The following is an 18185-nucleotide window of genomic DNA, read 5'->3' on the forward strand; positions in this document are numbered from 1 at the left end:
CTATGAAATAAACAAATCAATTTATAAATTTGAGCAGATCTGAATCTCCAACACTCTGATAGGCAGACACAAAGTGTTTTTCCAAAGAGGTAGACAGGCAGAGCCCTCCCATACCTCTCCCAGGGCAGAACCAATTATATACCTTTTCCTCATTAAAATGGGATCAAAATTAGGTCCTTTTCTGACTTTAGTTGAGATTTCTCATAAGAACTTTAAAACATGGTACATTCAATGTGTGATAATTTTGTGAAGTTTCGAAAAATGTGAACAAAGTTATCAGAGTGATTGTCATTTGAGAAGACTGACTTGGAGTCAGGAATTTCATTTCCAACATTATCCTAAGAGAGAAAGAGAGAAAGCTTACACGGATGATCTATGATAAAGTATTTTAGGTCTTCAAAGACAAATGTAACCAAAATACTAGTAGAATAATATTTGTGCATGTTAAGTCGCTTCAGTAGTGTCTGATTCTTTGTGACTTTATAGACTATAACCTGCCAGGCTCCTTTGTCCATGGGCTTCTCCAGGCAAGAATAACTGGAGTGGGTTGCCATGCCCTCCTCCAGGGGATCTTCCCAACTCAGGGATCAAACATGCATCTCTTAAGACTCCTGCAATGGCAAGTGGATTCTATACCACTAATGCCACCTGGGAAGCCCAGGATAATCATTATAGGTTATTTATACCAGGGAATTTTAGTGAAAATAATTTAACAAGCCTAAGAACTTAAAACCACATATAACAGTCTGCTTTATGGTAAAATTATTCAAATGAAATGCACACATTATGAATTACAACGTTTTAGTTAAATACATTTTGACATGGCAGTCAAATATATCAGGTCAATAAAGTTTACTGAAGTAACATCTCTTCTGGACAAAGACTGACAGCATCTGCCAAATGTGAGCATTTTCTTCCTTTAGTTTTTAAAATTCCAGCTGTTCATTAAGAACAGGAGATTTCAAGCTGGATTAAATCCAGCTCCGTCTCTCTCTTTCTCCTTATCATCAGGGTGACCCTATAATTTATCATCAAAATGGGGATGCTTATGAGGATAAATGAAGGGCAATACAAGTATTTAAATTACTGTATCTTTGTAATATCTATTAACTGATTTTTTTTATATTAGTGGATGACTATAGTTATAATGTATAAAATATAATCCTTCCTAAAGATATAAAGTATATAAAAGCAAATCAAAGTAATTTGGAGCCATCTTTAAAGCTGCAATTTTTGTACTAAATTTGTAACTGTTGATGCCATTGGTGGACCCTACTGTATAGACTATACAGTCTTATTGAGAAAATAATCTCTATATAGTTGAGATGGCTAAAGTATTTGATAATTTCAGAACTTAATTTCTTTGTATTGAAATATTAATAGCCAACTAGTTCAACCCATATATTTTTACAGATATTGCCTTTCTCTTCAATAAGTAACTTTTATCAAAAAAATTTTTATAGGACAAAGCTCAGTCAAATTAGTCACTTTTATTTAGGAATCTACAAATTTTCCACCTAATTTACTTTCTGGAAAATATGCCTTCTGAATTTCAATATAAATTATCCACTTAAAAACAAACAGTCCATCAATATAATCTTCACATAAGATGTTCCAAAATAGATTTATTACATAAATAAAAAATAAATATTGCACAACATTTGAGACCTCAGTGTTTCTCTCTGTTGTAGGGATTAATCTCAATGTGTTACTGTTTATAAACATCATATTTATAACTCCCGTTTGCTAAAAAGCTTCAGAATCTAAAATTTTAGTGCCGCATTTGTAAAATAATTTGACTAAACATTTTTGATTTTGAATAAAAGCAACAAAAATTTGGAGAACCTATTTACTGAAAGTTTAATACCATTGCAGAATATATAAGCTGAGTTATAAAGTAATTCTTCAAATTTTGATTTTTCTCACTTCTCCATTCCTCGTCCCCTGGTAATCACCATTCCATTCTTTGATTCTATGAATATGATAATTTAAGATACTGCATATATGTGAAATCATGCCCTATCTGCCTTTCTTTGACTCGCTTATTTCACTTGACACAATATCTTCAAGCTTCATCCATGGGTTGCAACAATGAAAAATGACTATCATATGATCCAGTAATCTCACTTCTGGACATCTACTGTAAACGTTAAAATCAGGATCTTGAAAAAATACTAGCACTGTTGTGTTCATTGCAGCACAGTTGACAGTAGTCAAGATGTGGAGACAACTTTCTTATCCGTTGACAGACGAATGGATAAAGAAAAGGTAGTACGTACATAACAGTGGGGACTGCTCAACCTCTAAAAAGAAGGAAATTCTGTAATATGGGGGAAAGTCTTTTAGTCTCTAGAGGTGGTGGTTTCTTAAAGATTGGTTGCAATGTGAAATTGGAAACCACTGCAATGAATTCTTTTTGTTGAAGTGTAGTTGATTTACAACATTACATTAGTTTCAAGTGTACAGTAAAATTCAGCAGTTTATCTGAAAAAATACATATATATTTTTCAAAGTGGTATGAATCATTTTGCTATACACTTGCAATGAACTGTTCAGACTCTTGTAAATTAAAATCTGTTTGTCTGTCTTTGATATTAAATGGATCTCTTATCTATGCATGATTTTATTTATCTTTTATTTTTTATTGAAGGATAATTGCTTTACAGAATTTTGTTGTTTTCTGTCAAAGCTCATCATGAATCAGCCATAGGTATACATGTGCTCCCTTTTTAACCTGCCTCCCATCTCCCTCCCCACCCCACGCCTCTAGGTTGATACAGAGTCCCTGTTTGAGTTTCCTGAGGCATACAGCAAATTCCCGTTGGCTGTCTATTTTACAGATGTATGGAAAGAGTAACATTACCATATGCATGATTTTTAAAATTATGCCTTGATCATTTGGAAAACAATGGCTTAATGAGTTATTCAGATATTCCAAACATTAACACATGACATTATACAATATTGAAAAGTCACATTTGTTAATATCACCATTGAGCTCATCAAAAAAAAATTTTTAGGGGATGGAAAAAAAATTTTACCAAAAGTCTAATGTTGAATAAAAAGCTCAAAATCTACCATTGACAACAAATACTGTCTGTTTCCCTCAACATGAGAGTTTCACTCACTTCCTTTACTTTCAAGAAAATGTTTGGTCATATTCCTAAGTGTAATAACCACAGCTTTTAGTAATTAAATTTATTGATTTTTAACTGAAGGATAATTGCTTTACAATATTGTGTTGGTTTCTGCCAAACATCAACATGAATCAGCAGTAGGTACACCTACGTCCCCTCCCTGTTGAGCCTCCTTCCCACCTCCCTCCCCACCCCCCATCCTCTAGGTTAATAACCACAGTTTGCCAGTCATTTGTTTTTTCAAGTAAAAATAGGATTTCAAGCAAAACCAGTCGACTTGCTTGCAAATCAGTCACACCAGTGCTTTTCCTTGAAACAACCATTGTGTTTACCGTGTGCAGCTGAAGTGTTTTATCCATACTTTCCATTTTGATACACAGAATATTAAAAGGACATGGACATAGGGGTCAAAATTTAATGAGATTCTGATTGTTACTGTTTTTATCTAGGATTTAGGGCATTCTTAAATAAAAGTGGTAATGTTTATAATGCAAGATGTGGCTGTAAAGAATACAATAACCACTAGCACAGTTTGGTGCCACTGTTTTTAACTATGCTAAACACTAGAAAAGTGAAAGTGAAGTCAGTCGTGTCTGACTCTTTGCGACCCCATGGATTGTAGCCTACCAGGCGCCTCCATCCATGGGATTCTTCAGGCAAGAATACTGGAGTGGGTTACCATTTCCTTCTCCAGGGGATCTTCCCGACCCAGGGATCGAACCCAGGTCTCCCGCATTGGAGGCCGATGCTTTAACCTCTGAGCCACAAGGGAAGCCCAAACACTAGAAGTTTTGCTTATTGGTTTTTTTTTTTTTTTTTAATCACCTGGGCAAATATCAACACAATGAAAAAGGCAGATAATGTCTTACGAGTATGAAAGCAGTTTGGATCTTGTATATCCCATGAAAAGATTCTACTAGAGTAATATTTCTAAAGCACAGTTTTTGTCACGTCACTGCCCTGCTCAAAAAGATTCCAATTGGTTGCCATTACCCACAGGGAATTTTTTAAAAAATCAAACTTTTCAACCTTGAGATGAAATTTTATATGATCTTACATTAATTCATCTTTTCATTCCATATGCTTCTTCATGCAAACTGGCTCTATTGCTATTCCTATTATAAACCTTGAAAGTTTGTGATTTCTTTCAACCAATCATACTATTTCCTTTGCATGAGTGTCTCACTTTCTCTCATATTCTTTATATACAGGGCTTGCCTTTCTTCAAGGTCCAACTCAAATGAGGTTTAAGTGGCTATTATAGATCCCTCTTCTGAATGCACATAGCACATTTACCATGACACTTACTTTGTACCTGGTAATAATGCTCGACATCCCCAGTAGGATGCTTTTACATATTGTCAGTGCCCAATAAATACTTGAAGAAACAAGTGTTTGGTTTCACTGAGTCATTTGTTTACATGCTTCCTTGCAAATCCCCTATGAGATTGTTGGCTGAATGTAGGGTTAATGTCTTTGTTCCCTCAATAAAATATTCCTTCTTGTGAAACTCATTATGATACAAGGCAATTCAACTCACAGCCTTGAACTCATTAGCTAGTCTGTTCACCTTGGCAATTCCCAGAATTGTATAAAGTTCTGCCAGTCAAAAACATAAGGATGCTAAGACACTGTGCACTGTGTGGAGAAGTATTGATCTTTTTAAAGTTATGTTTGAAGGCTTATTGAGGCAAAATTACCATTCATTTATTTTCCTTGAACACCCAGTAAATTACTTAATAAAAGTATTACCCCCCCAAACTTGCCATCTCACTATTTTTCTTCTGACTTCAAACTTAAATAATTTAAGGAAATAGCATACTCTGATTAGGATATGTGGAGAGTGTGTGCATGCTCAGTCCTGTCTGACTCTGTGACCCCATGGACTAGAGCCCATCAGGCTTCTCTGTCCATGGAATTTCCCAGGCAAGAATACTGGAGCAGGTTGCCATTTCCTTCTCCAGGGTATCTTCCCGACCCAAGGATCGAATCCAAGTCTCTTGTGTCTCCTTTATTGACAGGTGGATTCCTTACCACTGTGCCACCTGGAAAGTGCCATTGGTTAGGATATACCCAAGCCTTAAGTTACCTAGTGTGGATGATTATTATAAGAGCAAGTTATGTATGCTGCCTATAAACTGCATCAGAGACTAACTAAAGCTTGTCTTTGAAGGAATTTCAGAGAGCTACCTTCTTTTCACAGAAGACTCTAAGAAAAATTTAGAATGTAAAAAACAAAACCGAGTTTCAGTTCATTTCTCCATTCATCTAAGTTGGGAAATGTCTCACATATTTTGTCTTTAGGGATTGCATGTGTGAAAGAATAAGGTACCTGTTTACCTAGAAATAGGTAAGAATCAAGGCATGTTTTGCTAACTCTTGGTCCTTGAGAAATGTGCATCTATTTTCTCCCTAGGTGAAATGATATTTACAATGGCTATATCAAAAGACTTACAAATAAAACTGAAAGCCTTCTATTATTATCCATCAAATCATTCATTGCAGGGTTCAATGAAATATATCCCAGTGTAAGCGAGTCTTTGCTGTGCTAAGTCCAATCATCTGGAAGACAGTCCTGCAGGTTCTCATATGTGTTCGGGAACCAGAATTCATGCATGTCCCCCTCAATCTGGAGGACTTGACAACCTCTACCAAATCACGCTTGCTCTATAATAAGCTATCACATGGCAGCTGCTGCTGCTAAAACTTTGATAGTAGGATCCCAGACAGTCTATGCAGACTCTCTCACCATGGATGCCCTTGGTACCACCTTCCCCATATCCAGTGGAGTGGATGATGTGAGGTGTGCACACGGGTCAGGTGGGTGGGGTAGGTGTCAGGCTTCAGTTGCCACCACCATGGCTGGATGCAATTCAGCTGTTTCAGGGATGTCCCATTCCAGGTGTTGTGGGAGGAGGGGGGGTGATCAGTTCCCTTCCAGACACATCACTCTGTTCAGTCTAATCTGTGCATCACCAGGTATTTCTACTATTATCACACACACAGCCTCCTGTCTACAACATTATCTGGCACAGAATTTGTTTGGGAGTTTCTCGTATTTGCTGTTTTCATTCACCTAGAGCTTTTGTTTCCTTTTTCTGACCCCTTGACTTAGTTCGGAGAAAGAAATGGCAAACCACTGCAATATTCTTGCCTTGAAAACCCCATGAAGAGTATGAAAATGCAAAAAGATATGACACTGAAAGATGAACTCCCAGGTCGGTAGGTGCCCAATATGCTACTGGAGGCGTGGAGAAATAACTCCAGAAAGAATGAAGAGACAGAGCCAAAGCAAAAACAACACCCGGTTGTTGACATGACTGGTGATGGAAGTAAAGTCTGATGCTGTAAAGAGCAATACTGCATAGGAACCTGGAATGTTAGCTCCATGAATCAAGGTAAATTGGAAGTGGCCAAACAGGAGATGGCAAGAGTGAATATCAACATTTTAGGAATCAGAGAACTAAAATGGACTGGAATGGGCAAATTTAACTCAGATGACCATAATATCTACTACTATGGCAAGAATCCCTTAGAAGAAATGGAGTAGCCCTCATAGTCAAGAAAAGTCAAGTCATAGTTCCTCTGCCTTTTCTAAATCAACTTGAACATCTGAAAGTTCACATTTCACGTACTTTTGAAGCCTGGCTTGGGGAATTTTTTGGGCTCCAAAATCACTGCAGATGGTGATTGCAGCCATGAAATTAAAAGACACTTACTCCCTGGAAGAAAAGCTATGACCAACCTAGACAGCATATTAAAAAGCAGAGACATTACTTTGCCAACAAAGGTCCGTCTAGTCAAGGCTATGATATTTTCAGTAGTCAGGTATGGATGTGAGAATTGGACTATAAAGAAAGCTGAACACTGAAGCACTGATGCTTTTGAACTGTGGTGTTGGAGAGGACTCATGAGAGTCCCTTGCACTGCAAGATCAAACCAGTCAATCCTAAAGGAAATCAGCCATGAATATTCTTTGGAAGGACTGATGCTGAAGCTCCAATACTTTGGCCAGATAATGGGAAGAACTTATTCACTGGAAAAGACCCTGATGCCGAGAAAGACTGAAGGCAGGAGGATGAGGGGATGACAGAGGATGAGATGGTTGGATGGCATCACTGACCAATGGACATGAGTTTGAGCAAGCTTCGGGAGTTGGTGATGGAAAAGGAAGCCTGGCATGCTCCAGTTCATGGGGTTGCAGAGTTGGACATGATTGAGCAACTGAACTGAACTAACTGACTTAGTTCAGAGGCCAAACTGTGCTTCTTCTTTGGCCCTACCTCCAGGGCTGTTGTGAATGTTGGCAATCATCTTCCCCCACAGGTTACATTTCACGTTGACTCCTTCTCTGCAACAGTCTTCAAGTGTACATTTCCACAGCTCACTCACAGGGAAGAAAAAGATAAAATTCTGCTTTTCTTGGATACCACTACCATAGACAGAGGGCTTCCCTGATGGCTCAGTTGCCAAAGAATCTGCCTGTACTGCAGGAGACCTGGGTTTGATCCCTTTGATCCCTGGTTTGGGAAGATCCCTTGGAGAAGGAAATGGCAACCCACTCCAGTACTCTTGCCTGGAAAATTCCATGGACAGAGGAGCCTGGTGGGCTACAGCCTATGGGATCCCAACAAGTTGGACACAACTGAGTGACTTCACTTTCATTTTCTTTTCTTTCTATAGACAGAGGACATCATTTTAATTTACTAAACCATGCTGGCTTACTGCAAAATACATTATTTAATTCTGTTTTTAATTGACTCATTGTATGCACAAAAGTTTGTGGAGTTTGTCCCTCCACAAACTTGTGGATTTTTTTTTTACACTGGATATCAAACATTTCTATCTAAAATACCCCTTTGTCCACTTTGGGACTCGGGACATAGAAGCAGATGCGATAAGCGAAAGCAGTTAATGATTAAACCAAGAAAGGGATCAGCACTGGATTCCCTCCCTGGATGTTATAGTTCATGTTATTTCGTAACCAGTGACAATTTCAGCTTTGTTTGAAAAGGTCCTGAATACTTTGAGAAAAGGTGAGGGAGGCCTAATGGATTGGAGCCAAAATGAATCATTGAGTCAATGCAGTATCTGCCTATCCTAGGGAAAGGATGTATATGCTATACTTATTGCTTTTTTGCTTTATTTGCTCAGTCGTGTCTGACTCTTTGCGACCCCATGGACTGTAGCCTACCAGGCTCCTCTGTCCATGGGATTCTCCAGGCAAGAATTCTGGAGTGGGTTACCATTTCCTTCTCCAGGGGTTCTTCCCAACCCAGGGATCGAACTGGGGTCTCCCGCATTAGGCAGACGCTTTAACCTCTGAGCCACCAGGGAAGGTCCCAATTAGCTTACTACATTTCCTTATGTTATTTGATAAACATTTCATATGAGTAGACTCCAGTAGCCTGAAATTGTGCAATGCGTAGCTCAATCAATAGAGTTAAAATGACACTATTTGGTCTTCTCATTCTATGGGAAATCTACAAGTGATTTGTTAAAATTTCTCACCTTTGAATGCCTTGTTACATTCTAAATATTTTTATTATCTTTTGCCTAGTTGGGTACACAATGAATGATCTCATATTTGAATGGCAAGATGAGGCACCTGTACAAGTGGCAGAAGGACTCACTTTACCCCAGTTTCTGTTGAAAGAAGAGAAAGATTTACGATACTGCACTAAACATTACAACACAGGTAGGGGTTGAGTGTTCTTTATTACACTTATGACTTGTAGTTATAGGCTATCCAGATGCTAGGCTAATTATTTCAGCAATTTATAGCTGAATGTTTTTTATAGTCATCGAGCAGAGAATGGACATCTTTAAAATTTACAGAAGTTTTGACTCATTGCGTGTTGCTATATAATTGGTTTGTATGAAACAAAAGAAATGCTTGGAATTCAGTTATATTTAAATAATTTCTCTTTTTTAAACACCTATAGTTAAAATAATAATGCTCTTTTCAAAAAAGTTCCTTTAATTTCTATGTGAGCAGTAAAATGTACTTTTTAACTTTCCCTATGTCATAAACATAGGATTGGGGATTGAACCCCTGTCTCCTTCATTGGCAGGTGGATTTTTATCCATTGAGCCACCAGTGAAGCCCTGTACCATTTATTAAAGAGATCATTCTTTCCCTACTGAATAGTCTTAGTCCTTTTTAAAAAATCAATTGACCATAAATGATCAGTTCTTGACTTTCAGTTCTATTCCATTGATCTGTATATCTTTACTTATAACAGTACCACACTTTGTGATTATTGTAAATTTGCAGCATGTCTTGAAATTACAAAGTGTGAGTTCACCAAATTTGTTTTTTCCCCTCAAGGCTATTTTGGCTATTGTAGGTCTCTTGCATTTTCTTTTTTTTTTTTTTTTAATTTTTTTATTAGTTGGAGGCTAATTACTTCACAACATTTCAGTGGGTTTTGTCATACATTGATATGAATCGATTTTCATACTAATTTTAAGATCAACCTGTCAATTTCTACATAAAACCAGGTGGGATTTTAATAGAAATTGCAATAAATTTGTAAATCAAGATGGGAAATATCACAATTTTAACCATAAAACTTTTCTGATTAATGGCTACACAGTGACCTTTTTTTATGATCTTCTTTAATTTTATTCAACTTTTGTTATTTTTTTTATTGTATGTTTTGTACTTTTTGTTAACTTTATTTCTAAATATTTTATTTGGTTCTTATACAGATGGAATTATTTTCTCAATTTAATTTTTGGATTGTTCATTGCTAGCATACAGAAACATAATTGCTTTTTCTATACTGGTAGTGTATCTTGTAACCTTGCTGGACTTTTCAGCTCAAATAGATTTTTAATGAGTTTTTTAGGATTTTCTAAATACAAAGTTAGTGGCTTCTGCTTACAGAGATAGTTTTGCTACTTACTTTTCAATCTAAATGCCTTTTATTTTTTTGCCTAATTATCCTGGCTAGAACCTCAAGGTACAGTGTTTAAAAGAACGTACAAAAGCAGACTTGAATCACATGAAATAATAGACCTTTTAGTACCTGGACAACTATGAAGTGCTAATAAAATGTGAAATAATAATTTTATATATTATTTCCTGAAATAGCACACTTTTCTATTACATTGCTTCTAGATGCCAACATACAAATAAAAAAAATATTTTTTAGAAACCAATTTGCATATATGGCTTAGGATCCCATTTCATTATAACATTATAATGTTTAGGGCAAAATTGTTATGAAAGCAGCATTGTGACCTTTGATGCAATAGTGAAGCCATGTTTTTTTACCAATTGCTGCATTTATTTTGCAACCAATTAGGAAAGTTTACATGTATAGAAGTGCGATTCCATCTTGAACGACAAATGGGCTACTACCTGATCCAGATGTACATTCCAAGCCTCCTGATTGTCATTCTCTCCTGGGTTTCCTTCTGGATCAACATGGATGCTGCCCCAGCCCGGGTAGCCTTGGGAATAACCACTGTGCTGACCATGACCACACAGAGTTCAGGATCACGGGCTTCCTTACCAAAGGTGAGTGCCCTGAAACGGCAGACACACATACGTGCACTCATTTGTATATGTATCATTATTTTTGCCAGATCCTTTTCAGGGTATTTACAATTGGTCTCTGATTTATGACAGTTCGACTTAAAGTTTTTGGACTTTTGTACGGTGTGACAGTGACAAGCATTCAGCAGAAACCATACCTCCAGCTTTGAATTTTGATCTTTTCCTGGGCCAGTGATGCATGGTATCTGCTCTCAGGATGCTGGGTAGTGGCTTCTACAGCATCCATCAGTCATGTGATCAGGGAAGGTAAACAGTGGATACACTCACAACCCTTCTGTACCCAGACAGCCATTCTATTTTTTCCTGACATACAGTATTCAATAAATTACATGAAATAGTCAATACTTTATTATAAAATGTTGGGAAGATCCCATGTAGGAGGAAATGGCAACTCATTTCAGTATTCTTGCCTGGAGAATCCCAAGGACAGAGGAGCCTGGTGGGTTGCAGTCCATGGGGCCGCAAAGAGGCAGACACGACTGAGCATCTGAACACACAGGCTTTGGGTTAGATCATTTTGCCCACTAAGTGTTCTGATCATGTTTCAGGTAGGCTGGCTTAGGCTATGATATTCATAGGTTAGGTGTATTGAATGGTTTTTCAACTTAAGGTTATTTTCAACCTACAGTTAAATTGAGGAAGATCTGTATTCATCGCCAGTTTTTAAAGTAATATATAATCGAGGCAGAAAAAACATAAAACAGAGACATAGGTGAAGGAAAAAATTCTACCAATGATATCTCTTATCCATAGTTTGTTATGACCACCAATTATTTAAGCATCAATAATACTCTTATGCTCTATAGAATTTATTGTCTATAGATTTTTAAATATGTAGAAGTTTATCAAACTTGCATGTAAGTTAAATCTGTAGAGTAATTAAAGGGCAGTATATGACTCCATTATATAGATGTGTCATGATAATCTATGCACTATTAGGACTAATACAATAATGAACATTTGTATAATGATTGTTATATACATGAATATATATGTGCAAGTATGTACATACATATATATACACGGATATATAACTCTACATGCATTTTGTACTATTTTTTTAGTATTAATTCTTAGAACTGGAATTGTTGCATTGATAGCTGTATGCATTGATCTGTATTGCCAAATTTCCCTCGAGAAAAATTTATAGCAATTATACTCTCACAAGTACTGTATGACAATGCCAGTACCTTACACCCTGGGCCAAATACAGTGTTTACTTTTTTTTTTTTAGTGTTTACTTTTTTGTACGTGTGTTTGCTTTGGCTTTTCAGCAGCCATAGGTCAATAAAAAGAAAAACTTTTCTAATACTTACATAATATTTCAGTCTGTGCTGAGCTGCCAGAATTAAAACTATTCCTGTATGAGGTTTGTAAAAGACCCAGTACTGTTTTTTTTAAAGATGTGGTGAAATAAAACATAGAAGTCCTTTTTATCCATTTAGCAGCATAGCAACAGAAAATTATTTTCTTTTCCTAAATGGTTCCTAAGAAAGAAATTTCTACTATCTAAATTAAGTAATCCTGTCTGGCCTCCAGCAAGCCCCACTTTATTTTCATGACAGTGATGTAAATGAATGTAATAAAATCATAGTAACTCTTCTTGTGTATTTGACGCTGTCTTCCCACCATGCTGAGTAAATGATAAGTCTGTTGTCATGGCTTCCTTCATCCCTTACTATGGATTGCACCTCTGACTAATTTATTCAGTTAAATATATAAATAAATAAAAGTTTATGGCATAATATTTTATTAAAAATTTTACTTACTATTGAAAGAATTAATCAATAGCAAAGCTCACTCTGCCTTGCTAAGATTGAATGGTTGTCTTTCAAAATAAGGTCTACTTTTATTAGCATATAATTGTCTTTCAAAATAAGGTTTACTTTTATTAACATATAATTGTATTTTCAAAACGATCCATATCAACTAGTGTTTTATAAAATATTCTCTAAATGAAAACTATAAATCTGTTTATAAGATTCAGTTCAGTTCAGTTGCTCAGTCATTTCCGACTCTTTGCGACCCCATGAATCGCAGCACGCCAGGCCTCCCTGTCCATCACCAACACCCGGAGTTCACACAAACTCATGTCCATCGAGTCGGTGATGCCATCCAGCCATCTCATTCTCTGTTGTCCCCTTCTCTTGCCCCCAATCCCTCCCAGCATCAGGGTGTTTTCCAATGAGTCAGTTCTTCGCAGGAGGTGGCCAAAGTATTGGAGTTTCAGCTTCAGCATGAGTCCTTCCAATGAACACCCAGGAATGATCTCCTTTAGGATGGACTGGTTGGATCTCCTTGCAGTCCAAGGGACTCTCAAGAGTCTTCTCCAACACCACAGTTCAAAAGCATCAATTTTTCGGCGTTCCGCTTTCTTATAAGATTAGGTGCTTATTTATACACATATAAATGTCTCAAGGGCTCTGAGTAATAGTTGAAGTTCCATAGTCGATTTGTAAATGAAGTTACCAGTTTACTCATTGATTTTCCTCACTGAGCTCAACAGAAATGAAAGCTCATTCATTCCATAAGTTGTTATCCAGAAAGTGGGGGTACTTAATGATCTGTTTAAGGAAACTACAGATTCTATGAGGCATAGCACAAACACATCTGGATAAAGAGATTAAGGTAGAATTAGGAGAGCATGAAGGGGTGGGTGGATGAAGCAGAAATAAAGAAAGCAATAAATTAAAAAGAAACAGAATGGAGACAAGAGTTTTGTTTTTTTTTTTTTAAGGAAGAAAGGTCTGAGATGACTTCATTCTTTTTCTCAAGAAATTTTTTAAAAGGCATTAATTTCATCAGGATCTCAGGGAAGGAATAAATTTTCAAGTATGAAGTCAATTACATTACATACATCAGTTGAGTTCAGTTCAGTTCAGTTGCTCAGTCATGTCCGACTTTTTGCGACCCCATGGACATTACATACAAAGATGTATACAAAGTCTATCTCTCAGATCATAGAGACACTGGAAGTATGATAGCAGATTTATTTTTGACCCATAAAAAAGAACTGATTAGCAAACAGAAATCTTGAGTTAATAATTATCTTAGCCTTTGTGATATTTAGGGTACAGGTTATGTGCAGCAGTTATGTACATTAGAATTCAGGATGGTATATGCTGAAGTCTGAGAATAAACAAAAATTTTCCTATTGAATGAGATCATTCAAAAGGGTAGAATGTCTCTTGAAAGAAAATGCACTCCTGATATTGTGATTTGGAGAGGCAAAGGGCAAGGGCTCACACTGGATTTAGGAATAGAAGTCTGAAACCATGCACCTTAAGATCTGCTATGCTCACCCTCACAAAAGAACCCTCAGATGCCTGAAAATCTTGCCATGGGAACATCCACCATTCTCCTACTAATGAAATCTAGGAAGGAGGAAAACAAATTTGAATTCAGGAAAACAATAGGGGATTATCAGACATGGGAGGAAGAAATGATAAATCACTAATTTATGATCATCGCTAAGTGTTTTGTCAGGCTCTGTGCCAGTACATCTCCTGTAGATAAGAAAGAACTTGGAAATACGTCAAATAAAACTCAAAGGAGAAAATCTCTGAGAATGTACTTGAGCCAGCACCTCGTGAACTATAGACCTGAGACTCCTCTCTGAAATTTCCTGTTGCACTGGCCTCAACAGTGTCGTGAGTCAGGAGTATAATAGCCCAAAGCAAGAATACGCCTGTGATTCATTTCTTGGAGCTTAGAGCAATCTGGCATTTCCGCAGTGCCTGCACTAGGTGAGAAGAGGGTGCCAATGCATCCTACTGCCAGCAAATTTTTCAAAGTTAGAAAACTTTAGGAATACTTCCTAACATTGTTTATTTGGAGTAGAATGAGTGAGGAAAAATGGTGGTGATCACAGAGTCAGGTCATGGAGGGTTTTATAAAACTTGGTAAGCATAAAGCTTATTTTGGATGGATTTTGGAGGGATTTTATTGAGAGGAGTGATCACTCCCATTTCTATGTGAAGATCAGATAGAAGAGGTAAAAATGGAAGCAAAGGTGCTACCATGAAAATGATACTTCAGAGCCGAGGATGATCTGTCTAGGTTGGTAGCTGCAGAGATGAAGCATCACAGGTGGAGTTAGGAAGATGTAGATTTTTTTCTTTTTTTTTTTTTAGAGAAAATATATTTGCAGATGAAAGAGACAGGATTTGCTTCTGAAATGAATTTTGAGGATTAAGGGAAAATCAGGAGTCAAAAGTGGCCTTCAGCTGGGTAATGGCATGTAGTGGTAATATTTACTCATGAGGAAGGTCAGAGAGGTATTAGTTCTATGGCTAAGCATGTTAACTTTGAGATGCGTATGATAGCCACATTGAATTGTCAAAAAGTCAGAACTTCCAAAGTTCTGACCAGGGACATCCAGGCCTAAGGCTTCAAGGAGTGAACTACAGATTGATAGGGAAGCAGACCAGAGATGATTCTTTTAAGAGCAAATGAAAGTCCAGAAAGAAGAGGAAGTATATTCAAAGTATATTTTAGTGTATATACTGTATATTCAAAGTGTCTTCCCTCCTTTCTTCCTCTAGGACTCTGTCTCCCCCACGCACAAGAAAAGGTTATACAGCCTAGTTACAGCCTAGACCCACTTACCTCAAAACCCTTCTCATAAACTCTTTGAGATTCCCAGCATTTTGTGAATTTTTTTCTTTAGATGTGGAAAAGCAATACTCCTTGGGAGAATTAGATTTTAACCCAAGTGAAAGAGAGAGTAGTGTTAGTCATTAAACTATTTTGAGTATATATTTGATTTATACTAATATGTTGTTAAGATCTTGACACTGAGGGAATTATTCAATATATTTTTTATTCAGTATTGAGATGGGTAGGAATAAAGAAAATAATAAGAGGGACAAAATATAATTTTAATTTATAAACTATGATTCTAGAAAGAACTGCTTTAGGAAACTCCAGGAAAGTCTGTGTATACAGCAGTATCTTCCTTTATTCGGTCTGTCTGTGAAACCCACCAGGAGTAGCTTTTTGAGAGGATGGTCTATCCTTTACATATTTTATCCTCAGAATGTGATACAGGTCTATAGAGTAAATATCATGCAGATATTTAAAGACAATGTGAATTTTTAAACTTTGCTTAGTGGTTAACTTAAAAAGCAAGAATATGCCATTTTTTGTCCCTCTAAAAAGAATGTAAAACTCAGTTGAATTACTTTTTATTTATGAAGAATCATATGCGCCCCTGAGAATCACCAAATTAATGAAAAAGGTATTAAATATTGCATGTATCTACCTTGCAGTATAATAAAAACAATGGTTCTTAGAAAACATCACAATAGCTTTCATAGTAACTTTTATTCTTCTTGAAATCATCAACTATAGAATTGATTACAATGACTAGATAATATAAATCTAACTGAGATATTTATAATTGGATACCATGATTATGTGGGCACGTGGAGGCCTATTGGCATTACACTGAAAAGACAGGGGATGGGAAGGAAAATGAAGTATTCGTATTCACTATTGCCATTTCTAATTAGTTCTCATTCTTCTAAAAAAAATAATAAAAACTGCCCTGCAGTTTTAAAGGAGAGTACATTGTAAATATCAGCAGTAATTAAATGGGGAGAGGGATTGTATAGTAATCAAGTTTTCCTATTGATAACTATTACTGTCAATAATGTTTTGTTCCTCACTATTTGAATATAAGATTCTAATATTGGGTCTTCCCTGAAGGTCCAGTGGTTAAGATTTTACCTTCTAATGAAGGGGGTGTGAACTCTGTCCCTGGTGGGAGAGTTAAGATCCCACATGCTTTGGGGCCAAACAACCAAAATATAAAAGAAGCAGTATTGTGACACGTTCAATAAAAACTTTAAAAATGGTCCACATTAAAGAAAAAAAACTTTTGAATAAAGATTCTAGTATCTATTCAAAGTATAGTTAACAAAATTTACTTCAATCAAATTCAATACAAACATGATACAAGTGGGCTCATTTTTAATTCATTAAACATGACACAATAGTTATTAAGTATATTTAACTTTATAATACAGTATTTGATGTGAGTAATATATGTAATTTAAAAGTGTTTTCATTGAGTATGTTAATAGTTTTTTTCCCTGTCTTATTCCTGTAGGAAAAAGAGAAAGAAAAAAGGTGCAAAAATTTAAAAAATTATTTACTCCTGCCCTTTCTTTTAAAAGCAAAAGGTATACTACATATGAATATTATTCAATTTTATTACTGTTTTTTCTGTCTTCAGTAAATAAGTAATTCCTAAACATATGTAGATCCCATAGTAAGAATAGAAATTGATAGTTGTCTCTGGTTCTATATTTGATCTTAGTGCCTACAGTTAATATGCTTACTGGGTCTCATTAAGCTGAATTTAACAATTATCAAGCAGGTCCTCTGTGGATGCCATAGAGACAGAGCCATGACATAAGATCTTAAATCTGATGGCACAATTTGGAGAAAATATATGATCAAATCACAAAGTTTAAAAATTTTTGAAATGACATAATACAGGAGCTTTAACATCAAACTAAATTTACAAACAAAAGCTGTTTATGCAACTTGGAGCCAATTTTAATCTATTTAATGTCTTAAGCTCCCTTTACTGTATTCACATAAATCCTACAGTCATACCATGACCCCCTCTCCCCGCCGACAGATAAAATCTGATGTAAAACTCCCCCTTTGCCAAGGGAATAAAGAATTTGGTCCCCAAATCAGTGTTGGACATAGCTTACAAGTTTTATCTGTCTTCCTGATTTCTGGTTGAAGTTAAATATGAAAATGTCAGATCTTGAGGTGCTGGGAAAAGGGATTGGAAAGGTATATAGGTATAATAAAGATGATGTTCTAGAAATACAAAACTTCCAGTGCAAGAATGCACAGGGGAGAGAAGTCGCAAATATAATTCAACTTTCCTTAAGCAGGTCACACACAAAAAAATGTTAACAAATGTCAGTAACAACGTGCACCTAAGTAGCATTTCTAGCAACATTTAGATTTTTTGCTAGTCTTAAGAATCCTGTCCTATAGAAAAGATGGCAGTAAAGCTCCCATAATTGAAGCAAAAGTCAGGGACAGCGGAGTGACCTTTCAAAATACCTTACCCTTTTTAATTGTGTTTTTCTCATCTGGTGATTGGAAAGATTTGTCAAGTTCATGACTTAGGATATAATGCAGTTCTGCCATTATGATTCTCTGATACATTTCATTTCTTAAAGTAAAAGCCTTTACATGGCAAATAAAGACTCTATGCAAAGCATCATTCATTTACTAAGTTTATGAGGATCGTAATTAGTATGAACGTAATGTGTAGGATTCTGCAGTTGTGAATTGCCCTCCAGGATGATAAACATCAGAGTTCACAAAATCTGTGTGATTCACCACCTAGAATTCCAAGAATACAGTTCTGCAGACAGTTCATTTTCTTTTTCAGTTTGCTTCATTTTACTTTAACACTTAAAAAAAAAGGTTATTTTTTTCATCTCTCT

General features: G+C 36.2%; 1 protein-coding gene across 2 annotated transcripts in view; it reads left to right on the plus strand.

Annotated features, from left to right (window-relative positions):
• Positions 1-18185, plus strand: part of GLRA3 (glycine receptor alpha 3) — a 174146-nt gene that overhangs the window by 131641 nt on the left and 24320 nt on the right. For both annotated transcript variants that reach the window (XM_043487336.1, XM_043487337.1), the window contains exons 6-7: positions 8698-8835; positions 10451-10665. In XM_043487336.1, coding sequence (XP_043343271.1) covers positions 8698-8835; positions 10451-10665 — 353 coding nt within the window. The remainder of the gene's footprint in view (positions 1-8697; positions 8836-10450; positions 10666-18185) is intronic.

This window comes from Cervus canadensis, chromosome 14 (genome assembly GCF_019320065.1).
Source record: "Cervus canadensis isolate Bull #8, Minnesota chromosome 14, ASM1932006v1, whole genome shotgun sequence".
In the NCBI taxonomy this organism is placed as follows: Eukaryota; Metazoa; Chordata; class Mammalia; order Artiodactyla; family Cervidae; genus Cervus; species Cervus canadensis.